The sequence below is a fragment of the Notolepis coatsorum genome, assembly GCF_963971535.1.
Source record: "Notolepis coatsorum genome assembly, chromosome: 18".
In the NCBI taxonomy this organism is placed as follows: Eukaryota; Metazoa; Chordata; class Actinopteri; order Aulopiformes; family Paralepididae; genus Notolepis; species Notolepis coatsorum.
The window spans coordinates 62,227,088-62,248,689 of record NC_140182.1 but is presented as its reverse complement, the minus strand read 5'-3'; the positions used below and the strand labels follow the sequence as shown (position 1 = coordinate 62,248,689).

At 41.5% G+C, this 21,602-nt stretch overlaps 1 protein-coding gene across 2 annotated transcripts in view; it reads left to right on the top strand.

Moving 5' to 3' along the window:
• The window catches only part of tmtc3 (transmembrane O-mannosyltransferase targeting cadherins 3), a 241,361-nt gene that overhangs the window by 160,606 nt on the left and 59,153 nt on the right, over positions 1-21,602 (top strand). For both annotated transcript variants that reach the window (XM_084334576.1, XM_084334577.1), the window contains exons 9-11: positions 3,312-3,432; positions 3,654-3,765; positions 15,175-15,278. In XM_084334576.1, coding sequence (XP_084190702.1) covers positions 3,312-3,432; positions 3,654-3,765; positions 15,175-15,278 — 337 coding nt within the window. The remainder of the gene's footprint in view (positions 1-3,311; positions 3,433-3,653; positions 3,766-15,174; positions 15,279-21,602) is intronic.

Genomic DNA, 21,602 nt, shown 5'->3' with positions numbered 1-21,602 from the left:
AACCTCTTGATTCTTCTTGAGTTGTCGTATTAATATGTAGCCTACAGTGATGAAGGTATAAAGACACTGGTAATACATTGATTGATTGCTAACTTTAACAGATGGGTACAATACAGTATTGTGCAATACACAATTGTTAAGGGGATGCAGACCAGAGAAGGACTTCTTCCCCCATTTTCAATTCATCATAACATTTATGTATGAATTGTAAGATTTCAATAAATATGAACATGTTAATGCTACTACTACATAAACTGAATTTATACTGAATTTGTCTTACACTTAATGCAGGGATGTTCACAGCATTTCACTTTCAACCAGGTATCTGATTAATTTAATGTAGCAACTAGTTCACCCAGTCCTTGTTGGACTGATAACTTTAAGTGGTTGCCCAGTGGAGATTTAGGATTCACTGACTGTAGACTGTAAGAAAAAAAGCTGCAAGAAAACTAAATGTCTGGCATCTATGGTTTCCAAATACTGTCAAATTACAGTAAAATCAAATGCATTTACAGATTACAACCTTTATTTAATGGTTAATATTTTGATAAAAGGTAATTTACTGTATTTTTATAGCATTTACACTCTACACAGTAGGAAAACAAAATAATACCGGTTTTGACCAGCAGCGACGAGGCAGCTCCATTGGGAGGGGGCGGGGCCGGGTGGGAGGGGGCGGGCTGAGGGGGCAGGGCCAGGAGAAGGGGCGGGGCTAAAACCTGCAAGTTTTTTCAAATTGAAATGTTGACAGCTATGAGCGTAATACCTTACAAGGAAAAGCGTTGTTTATTTGATAAACAGAAGCCTCAGCTCAGATGTTAACAGATTGTATTGTCCTTGAAAAGTCTATTCTAATGATCTTTCGGTGTGTTCAGTCTATCGTCGTCCTGCTATTCAGTCCAATGGTGGTCAGGCCTGGTCTTTAGCCTAAACCCTCCTCGCGTTAGCCGAAACTAATGATGTTGTGTCATTCTTCCCCCCCCCCGTCCGTCCGTCCGTCCGTCCGTCCGTGATGAGAGGTGAGAGTCTCTTGGTCTCTTCCCTCCTGTGGGATTCGTTTCTTTGGTCTGCCTCACACCCGGAAACACTGTTCGACTTATAGATCTTCGTCATAGCAACAATAGCCCCGTCCCTCTTCTGGTTGTCATGCAACGCGCTGTCATGACAACTGCTAATAACCTTTCACACATTTCAAAACGTTTCATTACTGTCAACCTCCATCGCGCTCTGCCTCTGTGCCCACACTCGCTATCAGCTTGTTCTTACAAGGAATGTCAACATTCGGCCCTGCTCAGTGTGGTGCTCACAATCACCCTGCTCTACTGAACCACCGTCTCCTGCTTCCACCGTCAGCATGCACTTCGACCTCTCTGGCACCGTTACATGCTACCATCTCCCCCCAATCTATACATCACATACATTGAATAAACCCCGTTTTCTCTCAATACTGTACCAGTGTTGTTTACAGTTAATCTAGTCTCCCCCAACACACACACACACACACACACACACACACACACACACACACACACATACACTGACAGAGTTAGTACATGGGTATTAAAGTCATGTGTTGCCAGTTCTGTCAGTCCATGTGCTCCAACATCTTGAATTTCCAACACAACACTGCCGTCTGTCATCTACAGAAATTCTCAGATGTGGTAATGGATCATGCGAGTATGTCATACATAAGTTGTGGGCTGCATCACTAGTGGTGATGACAGACTACATGGAACTGGTAGCAGAGTTTGTCGAGTAGAGTTAGGTGAACTGTTTACAGATTAACACAACTAAGTCCATGGAACTTTTCTTAACCTCATTAGGAAAAATTATTGAATACTGATAATGTATTCACTTCTTTAAAGGCTTAATTTCTCAATTATATTTGTCTAAATTACATGCACATTGAATGTATATGTATTCCCTCTTGAATTTATTGAAGCTTTTTTAAATCTCTCAGTCCAAGCAGTTCTGTAATTTCCGTCAGATCTAACACAACGTCAGATCTATGGAAAGTAACCTGTAAAATTCTAAATAGTTGTGTATCACATCGACATGAGAGCCATCTTCGTTTACTTACAAATGGGGCAACAACAAAAAAACACAATCCAACAAGACAAAATTCTTGGCACTCATTAACACAACCACAATCAATTAAAATATGTCCAGTACTAGCTACACACTTCACTGAAGTTTTCTCCCTTAAGATTTTATACACATAAGAAACAAGTATGGTCAGAGTCTTTTAACTTAAAGGGATAGTTCAGATTTTTTTTCTGGCGGGGTTCCCAGCGAACTGGAAAGCAAACAATGTCACGAAACCAAAAGGTTTTAATCCACAGAGTTACTAATTTCCAACACAAAACCACCATCCTCCTCCATTTGCTAAATTTGGCACTATTGTGTTTCTTGAAAGGTTTTTGTGTTGGAAGTTGGTAACGACTTTGCGTGCATGTTGTGGTGTGGTTTTGTGACTCCGGAATCCCTGTTTGCTGCCTGTCTAAAGCTTCCCCCTTTGCTCACAATTTACAATGCAAAAACGCACATACGACCTGACCTGATGGCAGGCTGCAGGGATCTCGCCATGGTCCTGATTGCAGAGAAAATACTCCACAACGTAAAATAATTTTATCCTGACATTGCGAAAAAAATTCTGCTAAATATCATTTGGTGTTAAAGGGGAACTATTATACTATTTATTTCACTATTTGGGCAATTCCTGTGAGTTTATGGAACACCTCTGTAATTTTTTTTTTTTTTTTTTAATTCATTGTTTTGTATTTCTAATCAAGTCCTCAAAAACAGCATTTTTCTACCTGAAGATCTTAAGCTGTTTTGAGGCTGGGCTCCTAAACCACTGTGTGGCCTTCGAAGCATCTGGGACATTAACATGCAGCGGTGTCTCTCTGACATCATAAATCATCACATTTTCAGATTACTCAGTTCAGTGAGGGTGAATATTGTGAGAGGAGAATTGGAAGAATGCGCCAATATGAGAATTAGAGACATAGATCATATTAATATAAGTCCACATAGCTAGGAAACAATGCTAAACACTGAAAAAGGCCATTTATAAGATAGTTCCCCTTTAAGACCAGCATTATTATAGCAGCGTCTATGGTAAAGAGGCTGGAGTGCCCCTTTTAACTATATGAGCCACCAGGAAGCCCCTATTTTGGTATTGACCTATCTCAAGCCCTGCCCTCTTTCCATGATCCTCCAATCACAACTGTTGCTTCTGCCAAATCTATAGAACCAGGTCCATACAGTTGGTAAGGAAATCAATAACAATGTTACATTTTCCCTTTTAGACATCTGAAGAAGATTTCCTGGATAATGATTGGAGTGCTACTTACAACGCATGCAGTTAAAACGTTCAACAGGAATTGGGATTGGGAATCTGAGTATACATTGTTCACCTCTGCCCTAAAGGTAGGTTGAAAGAACAAGAACAGGACACACGACACAAAATAATCTTCTCTTGGCCACAATATAACATTGCGTATAACATTGCGTGCAAGAGCTTAATTATCTTTTTACAATGCCCCATATTCTGAAGTCTTATGATGGAGATCAAGCTTCTGTTTTATGGTATAATTTCACTCATTAACACAGGGCTTGTTCTTATATTTCTAAATTGTCTACCACTGCAGGTCAACAAGGACAATGCCAAGTTGTGGAATAATGTTGGCCATGCTCTAGAGAACCAAAACAATTATGAAAGAGCATTGAGATATTTCATGCAGGCCACCCGGGTCCAGCCAGGTAAGAAAGAAATCCTTAAAGGGGAACTATCTTACTATTTCTTTCACTATTTGGGCAATTTTACACAATTCCTGTGAGTCTATGGAACACATCTGTACGTTTTTTTTTCAAAAGAAATGCATTCTTTTGTATTTCTAATCAAGTACTTTAGAGCAGTGGTTCTCAACTGGTCTAGCCTCGGGACCCAACATTTTCCTTAGTCATCAACACTTTGATTGCCTAAGGCTAAATTCATGATATACCATAGGTTGCCAGCTCTATTTGTCTATGGAGAAGTTCCCCTTCTTTGCAGGGCTATAACTTTTTTTTGTCAATGTCCTATATGTATTGTTCAGGGTGTATGAACGTTAAACTTTTTCATTCACATATTCATACTAAAATATGATCTAAAGCAGGGAGGGGCAACTGGCGGCCCGCGGGCCGCATGCGGCCCTCACCGACGTTCCATGCGGCCCCAGGCAAAAAAAAAGAAAAAAAAAAACTTATAATATTTTTTTATTTTTTTATTTTTTTTATTTTTTTGTATTGTATTCGACTAAGAAGAGTTGGCAGTCGACTATGGCTCCTTTCGATCGATTAGTCGACTATTTGACTAATAGGGGTCAGCCCTAGTGTGGACATATGAAACGCTGTTGAAAGTGCCGTGCAGCAATATGGGGGTTTTGATAAACTGTCGGCTGTTGTTACCGATGGAGCACCGGCAATGAAAGGAAAACGCACAGGATTCGCCGGGCTTCTAAGGCAGAGTGGCGTTGAGTGTCCAATGCTGCACTGCATTATACATCAGGTAAGTTCGCTAACATAATTTCCATCTATTGTGGGTCACTATAATGACCAATGCGAGTCGAGTGTAGTCAAATTATATGCGAGAGTCGTTAAATCGTTTTTCTTTTTTTTTATCTGATATAGGAGGCTCTCTGTGCCAAGAAGCTTGACTACTACAGCCATGTTATGGATTTGGTTACCAAGGTTACCAATCTAATTCGTGGAGGCAACAGGTCACTAAACCATAGAAAGTTTGTCTCCTTTTTGGAAGAGATGGACACTGATTATGGCGACTTGCAGCTACACACAGAAATCCGATGGCTGAGCCGTCGGAAAGTACAGGAGCGACATTGAAACACTGCAAATGCAATTCAATGATCGGTTTGAAGATTTCAACGGCATGCAGTCAAGGATAGCGCTGTTTGCCGGCCCCCTCACCGCTACGGTGTCAGAGCAGCCCCCACCGTTGCAGCTTGAACTGTGCGAGCTACAGTCAGATCCTTTTTTTCAAGCAAAGAGAAATGAGAGGGGAATTTCGTTTTGGAAACTGCTACCTGAGCCCCGCTTCCCACTCCTCAGGGACTTTGCCCTCTCTATGGCCAGTATGTTTGGGAGCACATACATATGTGAGAGCAATTTCTCAAACATGAAGCACATCAAGTCAAAGTAGAGAAACAGGCTGTCGGATGAAACATTATTTCATCTGATGCAGATTGCATGCACAAACATTGAAGTTGACATTCCTGCTATTGTGCGCCAAATGGAGAGACCACAAGTGTCTCATTAAAGACGGGGGAGGAGGAGATGATGAAGAGGTGTAGAGGGGGGGAAGGAGATGATGAAAGGTGTAGAGAGGGGGGAAGAGATGATGAAGAGATGTAGAGAGGGGGGGAGATGATGGAGAGGTGTAGAGAGGGGACTATTATTATTATTATTATTATTATTATTATTATTATTATTATTATTATTATTATTATTATTATTATTATTATTATTATTATTATTATTATTATTATTATTATAACCATTATTGACCCACTGTGGGGCGAGGGTGAATGTCATGCCAGTTTGATAAAGGGTCAATGGGAGGCATGTAGTATTGCACTTTACTTTACTTGCACTTTACTTGTTTACTTTTGTAGTGTTCAGATAACACTAATAACACAAACACAAAGCAGCATTCCTGCTGCATTTCACTACAACAGTAAATCAAAAGTGCAATAATAAATGATTTTGTTAAATGTATACACTTTTATCCTGCTACTAAACAAAACATTCCTGAGTGCTTCATATCCATAACATGCATTTCAGTGTTATAATGTTTTGTTTAGTAGCAGGATAAAAGTTTATACATTTAACAAAATCATTTATTATTGCACTTTTGATTTACTGTTGTAGTGAAATGCAGCAGGAATGCTGCTTTGTGTTTGTTGAGCAGTGGGCTTTAAGTTCATACATTTATTTTATTAGAAGCCTTAATTATAATTGATAATTTTTGTATATATTTGGGGTTACACAGCAATACTTTTAAATTCAGCTGTTTATAAATTCATAAAGTTGAAATTGCATTACTAAATGCATTTGAAATGGAATAAAAACAAAGTTACAACAAATTATAATTGGTTATATACCTTGTGACTATTAGGGCTATTTGAGTGATGGGGTACTACTGGCGGGACTGCCGATAAACAATGCGGCCCTGGTTTACATAACTGGCCCCTCAGAGAGAGGCCCAGTGGGACTTCCTGCTTTAGCTCAGAGGAGAAAGCAGAAGCGTGTGTCTGTCACATACTGAGACACACATTCTGACTTTTAGAGACCTTATCAAACTTTATCAAAACTTAATGTATTCAGACATTTGTTGATAATAACAGATAGATCTAGTAATAACTTTAACAACAACACTAACTCAGCAGTTGTGGTGACAGCCATACTCGCCGCGACGGTGGCCTGTACACAGGGTGGTAACGCTCTAGCCACTGAATCTAGTCGGCTAGAATAATATCCTACTGGGCGTCTCTTGGACCCATGTGGCTGGGTGAGTACTGCGCACATGTGCCCATCATTATTGTGTACGAACAGTTCAAAAGGCAGACTGTAATCTGGAAATGCCAGAATAGCATTTGATTGTAACAACTTTTTCATTGTTATGAATGCTTCGTCAGCCTCAGGTGTCCATGTTAATTTATCTGTCAAAGCCATCTCTGTAGTGTAGATTAGCGCCTGTAGGGGTGCTGTTGTTCTAGAATATTCTGGAATCCAAATTCTGCAATAATTACACATTCCCAAGAAACTCATTAGATGTCTTTTATTTCTTGGCTTGGGGGCCTCAGAGATTGCCAGCTTTCTGTTTTCGTGCAGTCGTTTACCTTGCTGTGAGATCTGGTGACCTAAGTACGTGACCTCTGGTTGCACAAATTGAAGTTTCGAAAGGGAAACTTTGTTTCCTGTTTTTGCTAAATGTTGTAGAACCTCTAGTGTTGTATCTCTGCACTGGTCAGCTGTGTTTGATCCTATGAGGATATCGTCCACATAAATCAATATTTGACTATGTTTTTTAGGAATGTACGTAGACATGCATTTCTGTATATTTTCTGCAAATATTGAAGGGCTCTCACTGTACCCTTGTGGTAAGCGAGTGTAGGTGTATTTTACTCCTTCAAACGTGAATCCAAACCAATGCTGAGCGTCTCGGTGTAGAGGAATTGAGAAAAACTATGACTGAAAAGACTTTTTTCTCTGGTTCTAAACTGTTCAGCAATGTGTGTGGGTTAGGTACGTTAGGTGCTCTTGAAATTACTGCGCTGTTGACTGTTCTCAAGTCTTGTATTAGCCTCCATTTGCCAGTGATTGCTTTTTCCACAGGGAATATGGGTGTATTACACTGCGCTTTGGGTGAGCGAATTATAATACCTGCCTTTTCCATGTCTGAAATGACTGGTCTGATGCCGTCCATTGCCTGCTTTTTCAATGGGTACTGGCGAGTCACAGGCCTGTAATCTGATCTGGGAGTAATAGTTACTGGCAACGCTGTGGTCATTAGTCCCACGTCAGAGGGCCCCTTTGACCATAAGGAGGGAGGAAGCACTCTTAATTCTGGGTGGTCCTCCAAACTTAATAATCAAAAGGCTGGCTGTCCCGTCATGTGGACGGTGGGAGTGGTCACTGTCGTCCAGCTTAGAGGTTTTCTCCTGAGGGTTTTATCACAGGAGAACTCCCACCCTCCTGTCTGTTCTGGATACCATTTCACTTGATTTCTAGCCCTGGCCACAAAGTCTCCTAATTGGTACCATTTTGTACCGGGCTCTTTTGTGAGCGAGATGTGTGGAGGGTGTGTAGCCAGATCGTTGACCATTTTTGGCCATGAGACATCAACAACACTACTCACTCCGTCAGAGTAGACATATGCACACGTTATCTTTTGGGGTCCCAATTTACTAATCTTTTTATCAAAATCTGGGTCAGGACCTGTTGTCCTTTTGAATCTGATTGTTGCGTGTAATTCCTCTGGCTTTTGAATATCGGCTGGGCCTTTAAGAGCCTCCTGTGCTACAGCTATTAGTTGTTTAGTGATAGACATAGGTTCTCTAGTGACTAGATCTAGTGACCACCAGTACCTGGGGTTGCCCCTCCCCTGTACGAGGAACATTTCTGATCCCTCCTCGTGATCATCTCCTGTGTGATCTTACTACCGCTATACCCGTTTGGCCTGGTATTAAGGCTAGTCCGAGTAGTGTCAGTGCGTCTCTCCCCAGGAGATTTACTGGACAGCACGGATCCACTATTAGTGGGATGGAAACTGATCGTTGAGAGATAGGGTCCAGTATGGTCACTGGTGCTGTGAGCTGCTGTGGAGTGACCAGGCCATTAGCCGATTTGACTAATATTCTTCTTCCTGTTTTTACTGCCTTTGGCGGGCTTTTCCTGACTAGTGACGTGCAGGCTCCTGTGTCACACAGGAACTGTACTTTTTCTCCGTTTACCAATAAATTAATATAGGGCTTGCGGTCTTTGCTTTTGAGGTCATATGACGCTAATATCAGGCCTACATCTATATAGTCAGTGTTTTGGTAAGGGTCATGATTAAGTGGGTCAGATTCCGAATCAGAGTCAGACTCAGAGTCTCTTCCTTGTTTAGGAGGGCAGTTTGGGTTGTGGTCTCGGCCTAGTCATTCTTTATTGTTTTCGTTATAGTCTCCACTACCTTGGGTGGGGCAGTCTCGGGAGAAATGACCTTTGCCCCCGCACGTGAAACATTTGTCATTTTTAATGTCACGTCCTGGGTATTGGCCTCTGCCTCTACCCCTACCTTGACCCCTGCCTTGACCCCTTCTATTCTGGCCTTGACCCCTTCCTCTCCCACCATAGTTACTAGGGCCCTGGTAGTAGATTCCCATACCTCCCTCATCGTCTTGGTAGAATACCTTGGCTATTTTTAGCTTTTTCTTTGCCTCCACCTCGGTGGCGTGTCGAGCATAATTTAGTGCTTCTGTCAGTGAGCCAGTTTTCCAATTTACCCAATTTTTCTTAAGCCACTCCCTAAGGTGGGCTAGTAGACCCTCAATAAAGGCCATTTTCAGCTGTTGTTGGTAAGTACCGTTGGCATCAACATCATGTGGGATGCTACAACACACAGTAACGTTAATACAATTACATGCATCATTCATTGTTTACAATGAACGGGTGGGGCTAGTCGAAAGGACTGGACACAGGGACAAGTTAAACATCAATTAATTTAATACAACAGGTAGTTCGAGCTGCGCTGTCGTGCCTACGACCGCACCACAGGGCTATTATATTATATACGGCTTTGCCGCGCTCTCTCTCTCCTGCCGATCAGCAGCTCTTCCTCCTCATCATCCATTGCCTGTAGCTGCATTTGCACAACGGCGTCCATCCCTGCTGCTAGCTAACGTTAAAACTAACCTAAAGTTAGTTGTTGACCAACAATCTCAACATTTGTATTAGCGTTGGCTCAAAAACACAGAACCGGACGACACAAGTCGCTAGCGATAACAACAATAATACTTCCGGTCGGGGGGTTTCAAAATAAAAGAGCGACGTCTAAAACACAGGGAAGACGTTTATTTTGTACATTTGTGGCAGCGTTACAGCATTTTCAGTGTTTTCGCTTGGACGCACATATTTCTTGAGACGATTTAGTGTTTACGGAAAACTTTTTTTAAATAAACGAAAAAGATCGTTTCCATCACCATCTGGACAAGGCCTGAGACTCCCAAGATGCAACACTGAACAGCACAGGAAGTCCTTCATTCCGACAGCCATCAGACTATATAACACATCACTGTGCCTCGCTGCATCACTGAGCACAGGGTGACAGTACAGTCTGGCAAATTTTTGTGATTTTAGATTTAGTGCTGAATTTCCCTCTGGATCAATAAAGTACTTGTATTTTATTCCAAGGTGTCACCTGGGGGCATTAGACCCTAGCTGTACAATGCATACGGAGCATACCATAAGAGAAACAGTTTGTTACTACAAGAGTAAGACGGGTCTTTCCCAGCAGGGCTAATTTGCATATTGGCTGTCAACGGTTACAGGAAGCATGTACTTGGTTGAGGCATCAACATTTTTGCCGGTGCACCACCCAGTGCTTCCCTGAGATTAACTAAGTAAACACATTAACCCAATGAGGATATCCTGGTTTCCTAATCACAACAGCCATTTTGAGCCCTTTACTTTGGTTTACTGGTCCCCACCATCACTGGTTTGTTTGGTATTTTATATACTGTTTTACGCCCCATAAAGGAATTGTTTTTCTCCCCAAATGCATAGCTTATCTTGCCCTATGGTTCTAATAGAATGCTATAGAATAGTTTTCAATAGACTGCAGAAGTGACATTCCATTTGGCCCTGGCCCCCTGGTTCAAAAGTCCCTATACTTTACTATCGAGACTGTATGATATTATGATACTGAAAAATCCTCAGCAGAAGGCCACGCCCCCTTCACCATACTGAGAGTTAAGAATCTATAGTGTCTAATGAACAGAAGGCCACGCCCCCTTCACCATACTGAGTTAAGCATATATAGTGTCTAGTGAACAGAAGGCCACGCCCCCTTTACCATACTGAGTTAAGCATCTATAGTGTCTAGTGAACAGAAGGCCACACCCCCTTTACCATACTGAGTTAAGCATCTATAGAATACTGCACTTCCGTGTTACATTGAGCTCATGGAGGAGAGAGCGGGGGAGAAAATTGAATGTGGATGAGAGCCTTTCCATTAAGTGGTTGTAGATACTGCTGTGGGGGTGCTGGAGACATGATCCAATAGACTTTTATACGTTTGAGTCTCCTGAACACGGAGATACCAATCCCAAATCGATCGGCACTTTCTCGGCCGAGCTCTTGTCACTTTTTCGCATCTATTCCCGAACTACGCATGCGCAGATTGATGAACCTAGACTCCGTGGGCAATCTGCGCATGCGTAGTTCGGGAGTAGGTGCGAAAAAGTGAGCTTGGCCGCGACAGTGCCGATCGACTTGGGATTGGTCACCATACCTGTCAACATTGGGATTTGAAAAAACTTGGACACTTTAGCCACGCCCCTTCCCCCGGCCCCACCCCCTCGGCCCGCCCCCTCCCAATGGAGCTGCCTCGTCGCTGCCATCTGCTGGTCAAAACCTGTATGTACCCAGCAATTCTAAAATATGGGTAAACTGTAAATGTCCTACTTTAAGTGTAAATGATATACAGTAAATTACCTTTTATCAAAATATTAACCATTAAGTAAAGGTTGTAATCTGTAAATGTATTTGATTTTACTGTAAATGTTATGATGAATTGAAAATGGGGGAAGTCCTTCTCTGGTCTGCATCCCCTTAACAATTGTGTATTGCGCCATACTGTATTGTACCCATTCTGCAATCTGTTAAAGTTAGCAATCAATCAATGTATTACCATAGTGTCTTTATACCTTCATCACTGTAGGCTACATATTAATACTACAACTCGTTAAAGCTATAAAAATACCTATGGTCATTAATTTAGCAGTGGGAATATCATTTTTGGAACAGTGTGTGTGTCTACAGAGAAAAGTGAGATCGAAAAAAAGCCAATGCGATTTTGTGTTTTTCCTCAATATCTCTGCAATGCCTGCGAGTTACCAGTAACTGTATTTGTCATACCATGACAATTCACGACAACTTTTAAAATGGATCAATATATATTTATAAATCGCACTCAGGAAATTGGGCGTCAGTGAAGGCATGCTCTCCGTGGAGGAATGGGAGGAGGGGACAGGGGAGGCGCAGAGCAAACGGCTGTTCACCAACACATTTACACATTCCTGCATCACATACAGTAACTTTGTATTGTTTTATCCACAGAAGATTTGCAAACCTTTTGTTCCAGAGACAAAAGCCACAGAGTGGGCAATCAAGAGACACTGGCTAAGTTGATTTGACACCCTCGGTGCATCAGTCTCTCCCCTGAGCTCTGAGCTTACGAGTCGCTGTTCTTATTCTTCTTCGGGTTGCAACCGTCTCCCAGTCTGACTTCCTGTGATAACGTTCTAATCTACACTGCTGCCACCTGTCGTCACGGAGGGGAAGTGCAGCCATTTTGTAAAAATGTATATGTCAAAAAAACGTGGCAATTCTGTGAACCGTGAACAGGGCGGGAAGAAGGTTGAAATACAGTACAATCCCGGGAAAAACGTCAGTGTTGACAGGTATGTTGGTCACTCCATGTTCAGGAGACTGGTGTATAAAAGTCTATTGGATCATGTCTCCAGCACCCCCACAGCCGTAGCTACAACCACTGGCAAGGCTGTCATCCACATTCATTCATTTTCTCCCCCCGCTCTCTCCCATGATTTCAGAATACCGGAAGTGCTGCGGTGGTCTATAGTGTCTAGTGAACAGAAGGCCACGCCCCCTTCACCATACTGAGAGCTAAGCGTCTATAGTTTTTTAGTGAACAGAAGGCCACGTCCCTTCAACATATTGAGAGTTAAGCATCTATAGTTTTTTAGTGAACAGAAGGCCACACCCCCTCAACATACTGAGAGTTAAGCATCTATCATTTTTTTGTTAACAGAAGGCCACGCCCCCTCAATATACTGAGAGTTAAACATCTATAGTTTTTTAGTTAACAGAAGGCCATGCCCCCTCAACATACTGAGTTAAGCATCTATTGTTTTTTAGTGAACAGAAGGCCATGCCCCCTCAACATACTGAGAGTTGGCTGTGCTCAGAGAGGGTGACATAAAATATAAAAACAAATTATGCTTCTGAAGTGGAAAAATTATACTTATGACATTAACATTCCACAATAAGCAATTTATGTCTGAATTAAAACATCATTGTACTGGATCTTTTAAGTTCAGCAATTTTGTGTCTATTATTATTAAATTGTTGTATTTTATCAGATGCAAAAAAAACTAAAACATTGGCATTATATATCAGCCATTGAAAATCCCATATCAGACGACCACTACTGATGAGACCAAAAAAATAATCATGTTTTTCCAAGAAACACATGTGTAGTTTAGTTGATCTACAGTACAAACTACTACCTGCAGCCATTTCACAGTGTCATATATGTCATAGCTAGTCAACGCACATTGATGCCAAAAGTGAAGCTCCATTTCCTTATGCTGTAAATCTAGCACAACATTAACCTAACTTGCATGCAAATAAATGATCGAATTAACATACACATCAAAGAGATTTACCTTAAAAACACATGAAACGTTAGTTAATTAGAGTGATATGAAGGAGTGGTCTGCCCATTCCCCAATATGCTAACTGCGAGAGAGCTTTCATGTTTGGCAACAATGTGCATTCACACACTACACAGTGACGCAACGACCCTTCCTTTGTTTATAGTTTCCTTGCACTGCAACAGGAAATACACTTGGACCAATTTAGAATGTTTGTGTTGTCAAGGGTCTATAAAGGTGCTCTATCTGACGCATACTGTAGGACCTCCTTAACACATTGGGCGCCGGGAGTTGTGCCCATCATTGTACCCAGTCTGCCACCGTTGAAAGCCTATGGATGTTTACCTTCTTTGCAGGGCTATAACTTTTAAAATTGTATTGCTATATTGACATTACTATGGCCCATTCAACATCGATTATCTATCGTTCAGGATGTGGGAACGTTATATTTTTTCATTCATACATTGTTGTGTTAATACCGTCTAGAATTTAAGTATGTTTTATGGTTTTCTGCTGTAATTCCAAAAACGAGAGTTATAGGCCCTGACCCATATGATAGATTATCGATTGGCGTTTCTTTCCTATACACGCTATATTAAAAAATGTAAATGTGATCGGTATACATTATGCTTCATCATGCGTGAAGGAAAGGGGGGGGGGGTCGTTTATAATTCCTTGATAGTCAGTAACGGCTTTATTTAGTATGGGTTGATATGTTGAGCAGATGGTTTGCAGTGAAATGAATAAACAATTGGGCTGAAAATAACGTTAGTGTCCTCTTACCGTTCGCCGATGAGACTGGAGGAAAAAGATCCCAATTATTTGACGCCGATCTCCTAGATCCATTTCCGGTTTGTATGGTGCAATAAACGCCGAAATCATATCGATTATTGAGTTTAGAAAGCGATCCAAATGCACTATAGTGTTTGTCTGGATCCACGTAACAAGATATTACTGCCGGAGGGATTTCCTTGATGCACCAGCGCCACTTCCGGTTTTGGCGAGAATGTAACTCGCCCGACCATCCGCCAGGCGGCGGTATTGAGGCATTGCAATCTCATACAGGGTGGCGCTGCAGTCCGGAGGGAGACTGGATGAATTATGAATGCCATGGTGAAAAAATGAAATATTGATCCCAAAAACGATTTACGCCGTTGTTGGCGTTCAACACATGGCGGGCAAAAACGGCGTAAGTGGTTTTGGCGACCAATGTGTTAATTCAAGATTCAAGATTGTTTATTGTCATGTGCACAGTTAAACAGACAGAATTGCCATTCAATGAAAATCTTACTTTGCTAGTCCGCCCTTCACACAAAATCACACAATACTTAACTAAAACATATTTCAATATAAGCGAGGGCTAAAAAACAAGGTAAAAATAGATAAATATAATATATACATTGCACGTTCCGATTTAGTGTTTACAATATAAATGGAGGTCACAGTGGGGTCACAGCAGCAGTTAAAAAGTGTCTTTAGTGATTCATAGTTCGGGGGAAGGGTGACAGTGTGGTCACAGCAGCAGTCAGGTCATAGTGTCTGCCTGGCACAAAAGCGGGGTGGGGGGGGGATCAGTTTCAAGAAGCTGTGTGGGGGGGTGGCGCCAAATGTTCTCAGCCTTCTTAGGAAGTACAGTCGTTGCTGGGATTTTTGGGTGTTGGGTGTTGTGAGCCCAGGTGAGGTCCTCGCTGATGTGGGTACCGAAAAATGTAAAGGTTTTCACCCTATCCACCTCTGTCTCACCTATGTACAGAGGTGTGTACTGTACACTCCTCTGGGTCAATAATCATCTCCTTGGTCTTGTCTATGTTCAAGGAGAGATTATTGTCCTGACACCAGGCCACCAGTTCCGCCACCTCCCTTCTGTACGCCTCCTCAGCTCCGACATAATTAATCCACTGTTGTTGAATAATTATGTCGCTTGCTTTCAGTATACCCTGTTCAATGTTTTTTCTAGATGACATAGGCGCTCATATGAACGTGGGAAGAACCTACAAGAACCTGAACAAGTCGAAAGAGGCGGAGGATGCATACCTGATTGCAAAATCACTCATGCCACAGGTATGTCATAAGGCCACGCAAGGCCCAAGCATGTTGGAAGGGAATCGTTTGGTGAGAGGGAAACCATTAAACATTCCATCTGCCAAATAATTATGACTCGCAGACCAAAGAAACTGTAACTTTGATTATAATCTAGGTTTATGAGTCTTGAATCTGCATTTGAATTGGCTGCACATTGCCTTTTTATGAATTTCTTTGGTCATAAAACACAAAAACATCGACATGAAGGACAGAAAAGACACATTCAAGCAACTGTTACGCTAAGTAGTTAGAAAGATAGCCATTTGGCAGTATTTTAAATTATGGCAAGAAGATTTATTCATTCAATCTTTATTTAGTCGTGAAAAGTTCACTGAGTAAACTCTCATTTCCAATGATGTAGAGAAAATACAGCACAATAAATATAAAAATAAAAACAAGAAAGTCAATCAATGCAACAATTTAAAACAACTGCAGACTGGGGTGAACATGGTTGGTTTTTAAACTGTCGAAAGGATACTAATGCATTGAGTGTTAAGGTATATTTCATTAAGTTTAAGATTAAGCGCATCTTGCAAAGCATTAAAGAAGAGTTTCAGATGATCACAGGCTAGTTGTACAGCAATACAATAAACAATAGTGTTATCCACATAAAGATTAATTTAGGATAATTGCATGCCAATTAAAGACCTCTGAGCAGGTCCTGCATTATTATTAACTTGATAGCTACTCAAAGATGAGACAATATTATTGATATAAATGGTAAATCCCAGGATTGATCCCTGCATGGCGCCTTTTGTAATGGGCAAGAACTCTGACTGGGCATTCTCTGTCCACACACTGAAGTCTCAAGAATTTGCATCAAAGCCCAACACTATTATCATCTTTGTAAAAGAAGAGAACGGTCAACTGTATCAAATGCTTTTGACAGATGTACAAATAGACCAGCACAATGTTTTCTTTTGTCTAGGGTCGATACTATATCATTCACAACTAAAGTAGTGGCTGAGATCGTGCTTTGTTTTTCTCTAAAAACAGATTGGTGTGGGCTTAACCTCTTAAGCCCGGAGCCCTATTTTCTGAAAATCCGCCTAAAATACATAAGTAAATGGAATATTGCTCCACTTCTACAAGGTCCATTTGCATGTTCTTGGTATCTAGGGACATCTATGGACCTCAGTGAACAGGGCTCTACAGTGCTCGCATATTGCTCGCATATGCCCCTAAAAATATGTGCGTGCGAACATGCTAAATCAAGTACTCGCACAGCGTGCGAGTGGGGCCAGCGAGTGCAGAGTACAGCCTCTCATTCGTCCTTCTTTTTTCTCCGCTGCGAGAATCGTTAAAAAACTACAAGTCCCACAGTTCACAGCCGCATAAACGTTCCAATCACAGTAGTTTCCTGTGGTCACGCGACTGGAAACCGAAAGTAATGATCAGCGGCTGCGTCACTGTCTGAGTCAAACAATAATACAGCCATGTCGAAGCCCATTCATTTTTATTTTGCGCGAAAGATACCGGAGAATGAGAAGTCAGGCGAGGCAGCTCATGTTACAGAGGTGATGGTTAACGTTAACCAAGATACTGACGCTAGCCAGCATGCTAGCAAAGTTGGCCAAGCTAGCGAGGCTACACCCACTGTAGCACCCAATGTAGCCACTGTAGCTATCGAAGCTACACCCACTGGAGCCGGAGGGAAGACATACAAATTTAACGTGAATTGGCTAAACATTTCCCCATGGCTAGAGTTCGAAAACAATGTCATGTTTTGTAAATATTGCAAAGTAGGATCGATGCATTGCGATGCATTGTTACACCCCTACAACTGGCCCACTGTGTATGTGTGTACAGCTAACTTGGCTAGCGTTATCAACCACAGAGGTGGGCAATGGGTCCAGCTGTAGCGCCGGACGGCCAGAGTGCAAGCGGTGTGGCAATAGGGTCCAGCTGCAGCGCCGGACGGCCAGAGTGCAACGGTGTGACGTCGTAATTGGCAGAATCGACGGTCTGCAGGTCTACCTGACACGCAAACTACTGTACTGGAGGTGTACAGTATTTCAATAGGCAACCCTGAAAGGATTATTTTTCTAAAAGAGCAACACTAGCTCCCCCCTCTACTGATGGCCCTGGTTGTAAAGCCAGTGTCTCCTTTTTGTTCAATATCACTGCCTTTCTTATTAGGCCCCTAGTTGTTGGCTACAACTTTGCCATAGTAGGCATTAATCACTTAATTAATAGTTCAAATGTCTGTCCCATTCCCGTTTGCACACGCAGATGATACACACACACGCACACAGTGGGCCAGTGACTTTGGTGGTATGTGCTATTGCACAGATGTGTCCCGTTCCCGTTTGCACATGCACGCACAGTACAAATATAAATTTATTTTTGAAAAAAAAAAAAAAACTCTGTTACTTGACATATTTTCACTGTGCTCCTAAATATTTTTGGGTGCTCCTAAATTTCTTTGTGTGCTCCTAATTTTTTTCATTTAGGAGCACCTGTGCCCCTAGTGAAAAAGGTTAGCGTAGAGCCCTGGTGAATGTATTCCCAGTGTCAGAAATATTGTGTCTATTACTAGGGATGCCCCGATCGATCGGCCAGCGATCGGTATCGGCCGATATTCAGTATAAATATGAGATCGGTGATCGGTGATAATGCTTTATTTTCGCAGATCGTCAAAACGATCGAAAAACATGATCCAATTCTTAGCGGAGATCTCACTGCTGACTTCTCACTCAGACACACAGCTGCCTGCAGCGTACGGCCCCTCCTCCTCCCCAGCCCCTCCCGCACTCGTGTAAACAAGAGGCTCCTATGCCTCGCAGTCTGCTATAGTCTGGTGCATGCAACGTGAGCTAACGTTGGCTACCTACCAAGCTAACATTACTGTTAGGAGTCAACGGGGCGTATTGCTCCTGTGGGCGGAGAACAAAAGAATTAGAATGTCTTCTAAATGCTCTAAACGTACATATTTTCAGAAATCGATAAAAATAGAAAAATGACAATTTCGAGTGCTTTGAGATGTACTATATATGTCTCATTACTTGCTAAACATAATACGACTTGTAAATACGTTTAATTCTTGCTAGATGGTATGCTTGTAATTATTTCCGTTTGTGAGAGAACTACAGCGCGTCACGAAACACACATACACGCACGCGCGCACACACACAAGAGAAGCGTGTGCGCTGTGAATAGGTGTTAGACTCCCGCGCAGAGGTGAGAGGTATCAGAGACTCGCTACCCCCCATCCAAATTCTAAACAACAGATCGGCATCGGCTTTTCATAATATGTATGAATTATCTCTTGCAATAATATCCACGGGACACTGAGCTGCTTCGCAGAATAATGTGGTGTGCGTGTATGTGTGTGTGTGCGCTGAGACGCAGCGTCGAGACGAAACTTGTGTCGAGTCTGCTTCTATGTATGCTTCTTCAGCGCGAGAGGGGGTGTTTCTCACTGTCTGTCGTTGATAATATAATCTGAAGAGGTCCTGTATTATTATTATTATTATTATTATTATTATTATTATTATTATTATTATCATTCTCTAGAATACACGGGACCCGACGGAACGTTAATTTATGTATTAAAAGTAGTCTAACATGCTTTTCATCAACATAACTGGCAGAGACAGAGTGCGTGTGTGTATGAGTTATGAGTTATCTCGCAGTTCATTCAAGCGCGCATCACGGTGATGACAGCTCTCTAGAGAAAGGTGCGCTCACAGGGGCGTAGCTGGAGATTCTGGGCCCCATGAAAGAATCAATTTGTGGGCCCCCAATCTATTAAAAAAATGTGGGGCCCCCAATCTATAAAAAAATGTGGGGCATTTGCTGGGCCCTTGGAATCATCCTAACCCCCCCCCCCCCCAGCTACTCCCCTGCACACACACACACACACACACACACTCTCTCTCTCTCTCAAACAGAGAAATCAAAAGAAATCAGTACATTACCTTGTATTACTATTGTAATCCAAAAGCGATATATAGGGTTGTTCATTGTACAATACAATTGATACAGTTGATGTTTCTTGTTGATTATTATTCTCTATGTGTATATGAGCATTTTTTCAATACCCAACTATGTAGTGGCCGCTTGTCGCTAGGCTAGGCCTCCTGCTGGGTCCATTCACTGGAATAACAAAGGAATGACTGGGCCTTTGCTCCAGGTGTGAAATGGTTCTAGTGACAATGATCACAATGAATTCTGGGAGTGTAGTTCTCTCATCAGATAGCTGAATGAACTTGGATCAAGTTCAAGTCCTATACTGAAAAGTTGTTAGGATTTTACCAGAATGTTTGATAGGACATTGATTGAAAACTATTGTCTCAAATTTGACAATTGATGGCTTATTTTGAAGGTATGAATCTGTAATTTTACATTATGTAACAAAAAAAAGAGAATATTCTGAGAAGGTGGAGCTAGAAACTTTAGACTTCAGGGGGTTAAACTAAATTACCCAGTGACTACATGAGGCATTGTCTAACGTTATCTAGCTGGCTAGCTACTGATAGCTGCTGATATCAACAAATGCTCCAGCAATAGTCGAGTGCATGATAAGTTACCTCCATTGACTTGGTAGCTCACGTTAGCTCACGTTAGCTCTAGGGATGGGTACCGAATTCGGTACTTTTGAGGTACCGAACCGAAACACGTCGGTACTACCGAGTATCGAATCAAGTGAGAAACCGAAAAGATTTTTTTTATTTTTTATTTTTTAACTTTTTTCTTTTCATGTCAACGTTCACACGCACAATATATGCTTACCTAGGATTTGACTTGATTCAACAACAAAGCAGTCGGAGCAATGACAAGCCGAAAACTGTCGAAATTGTAGTTATTTGAAGTTTGGATTTTTTTTTTACGACTGAGGTAGGTAAATTAAATTTCTTGAGACTAAAGTACAGAAAAAAGGTACCGTTGGGTACCGGTATTGATTCACAGGTACCGGTACCGGTACCGGTATCGGTTCAAATGTGAAAGGTACCCATCCCTAGTTAGCTCTAAACTAAATAGTTCACTGAGGCGTTGTCTTAACGTTATCTAGCCGGCTAGCAGTAGCTACAGATAGCTCCTGATATCAATGTCTTATAACATTGATTCGATGCATATTCGAGCTGAGGGCATGCTGAATGTGATTTATACCAATAGGGTCCAGCTGCAGCGCCGGGGAATCCTGGCCGTAGCTGGAGGCTACTCGAGTACACACAGACAGTGGAGCTGTTTGAAGATAGCGAGCATTTTGACTTGTTGCGTGGTGGCGATGTCTCGCAGATAATACAACTACAAGTATGATTATATAATATATATTTTTTATAAAAAAATATATATATATATATTAAGGCTGTCAAATATATCGCGTTAATATCGCGTTAACTCCCGATTCTATTAATGCCACTAATTTTCTTAACTCAAGATTAACTAATTTTTTTTTTTTTTTTTTTTTTATACTAGACTTCACTCAGGTGTATTATTGATGCTCTCATTGATACTATGTTTGTTTCTGAAGTGTGTGTGTGTGTGTGTGTGTGTGTGTGTGTGTGTGTGTGTGTGTGTGTGTGTGTGTGTGTGTGTGTGTGTGTGTGTGTGTGTGTGTGTGTGTGTGTGTGTGTGTGAGATATAGAGAGAGAGGGGGGTGAGAGAGATGAGGAAGGGGCAAAAGAGAAAAAGAGCTGGGAGAGTGTGTGTGTGAGGGAGAGAGGGGGGTGTGTGATTAATCAGCCCTTGTGTGTGTGAATGTAACAAGTTCCTAACGTTTTCTTTCCCCTATTATTTCATGCACACTTTATTCATTGTTTTAAATTATTATTTTCTTTTAAGTTATTTTGTGCATCACTCTGTTTTGAATTTGATGCAAATTTGCAATGCATGAGGGTCATCCTTTTGTGTTAAATGGCTGCACAAAGCAAGCATTTGTTGACTCGCATGTTGATAAGAGTATTAAAACTTGGAACTTGAAAAAGATCTGTTTAAGATTAAAAAAAAAATGCGATTAATTTGCGATTAATCGCGAGTTAACTATGGACAATCATGCGATTAATCGAGTTAAATATTTTAATCGTTTGACAGCACTAATATATATATATATATTTTATACCAAAAACGATCGATATCGGATTTTTCTTTGCATTTTTGACAGTGAATAACACCCTGCAAAAAATGACCAGATATGACAAACTGCCACTGAGCTCGTTCAGTACCTTCTAAAAGGTTTTGTAGATACAGTACTGAATTCTCCCATCCAGACCAATGCAATTTGAAATAGAATATAGAATAGCAGGCTTATAAATTACCTTATTATAGCCAATTCGCACATTTATGGATTGTACCAAATCT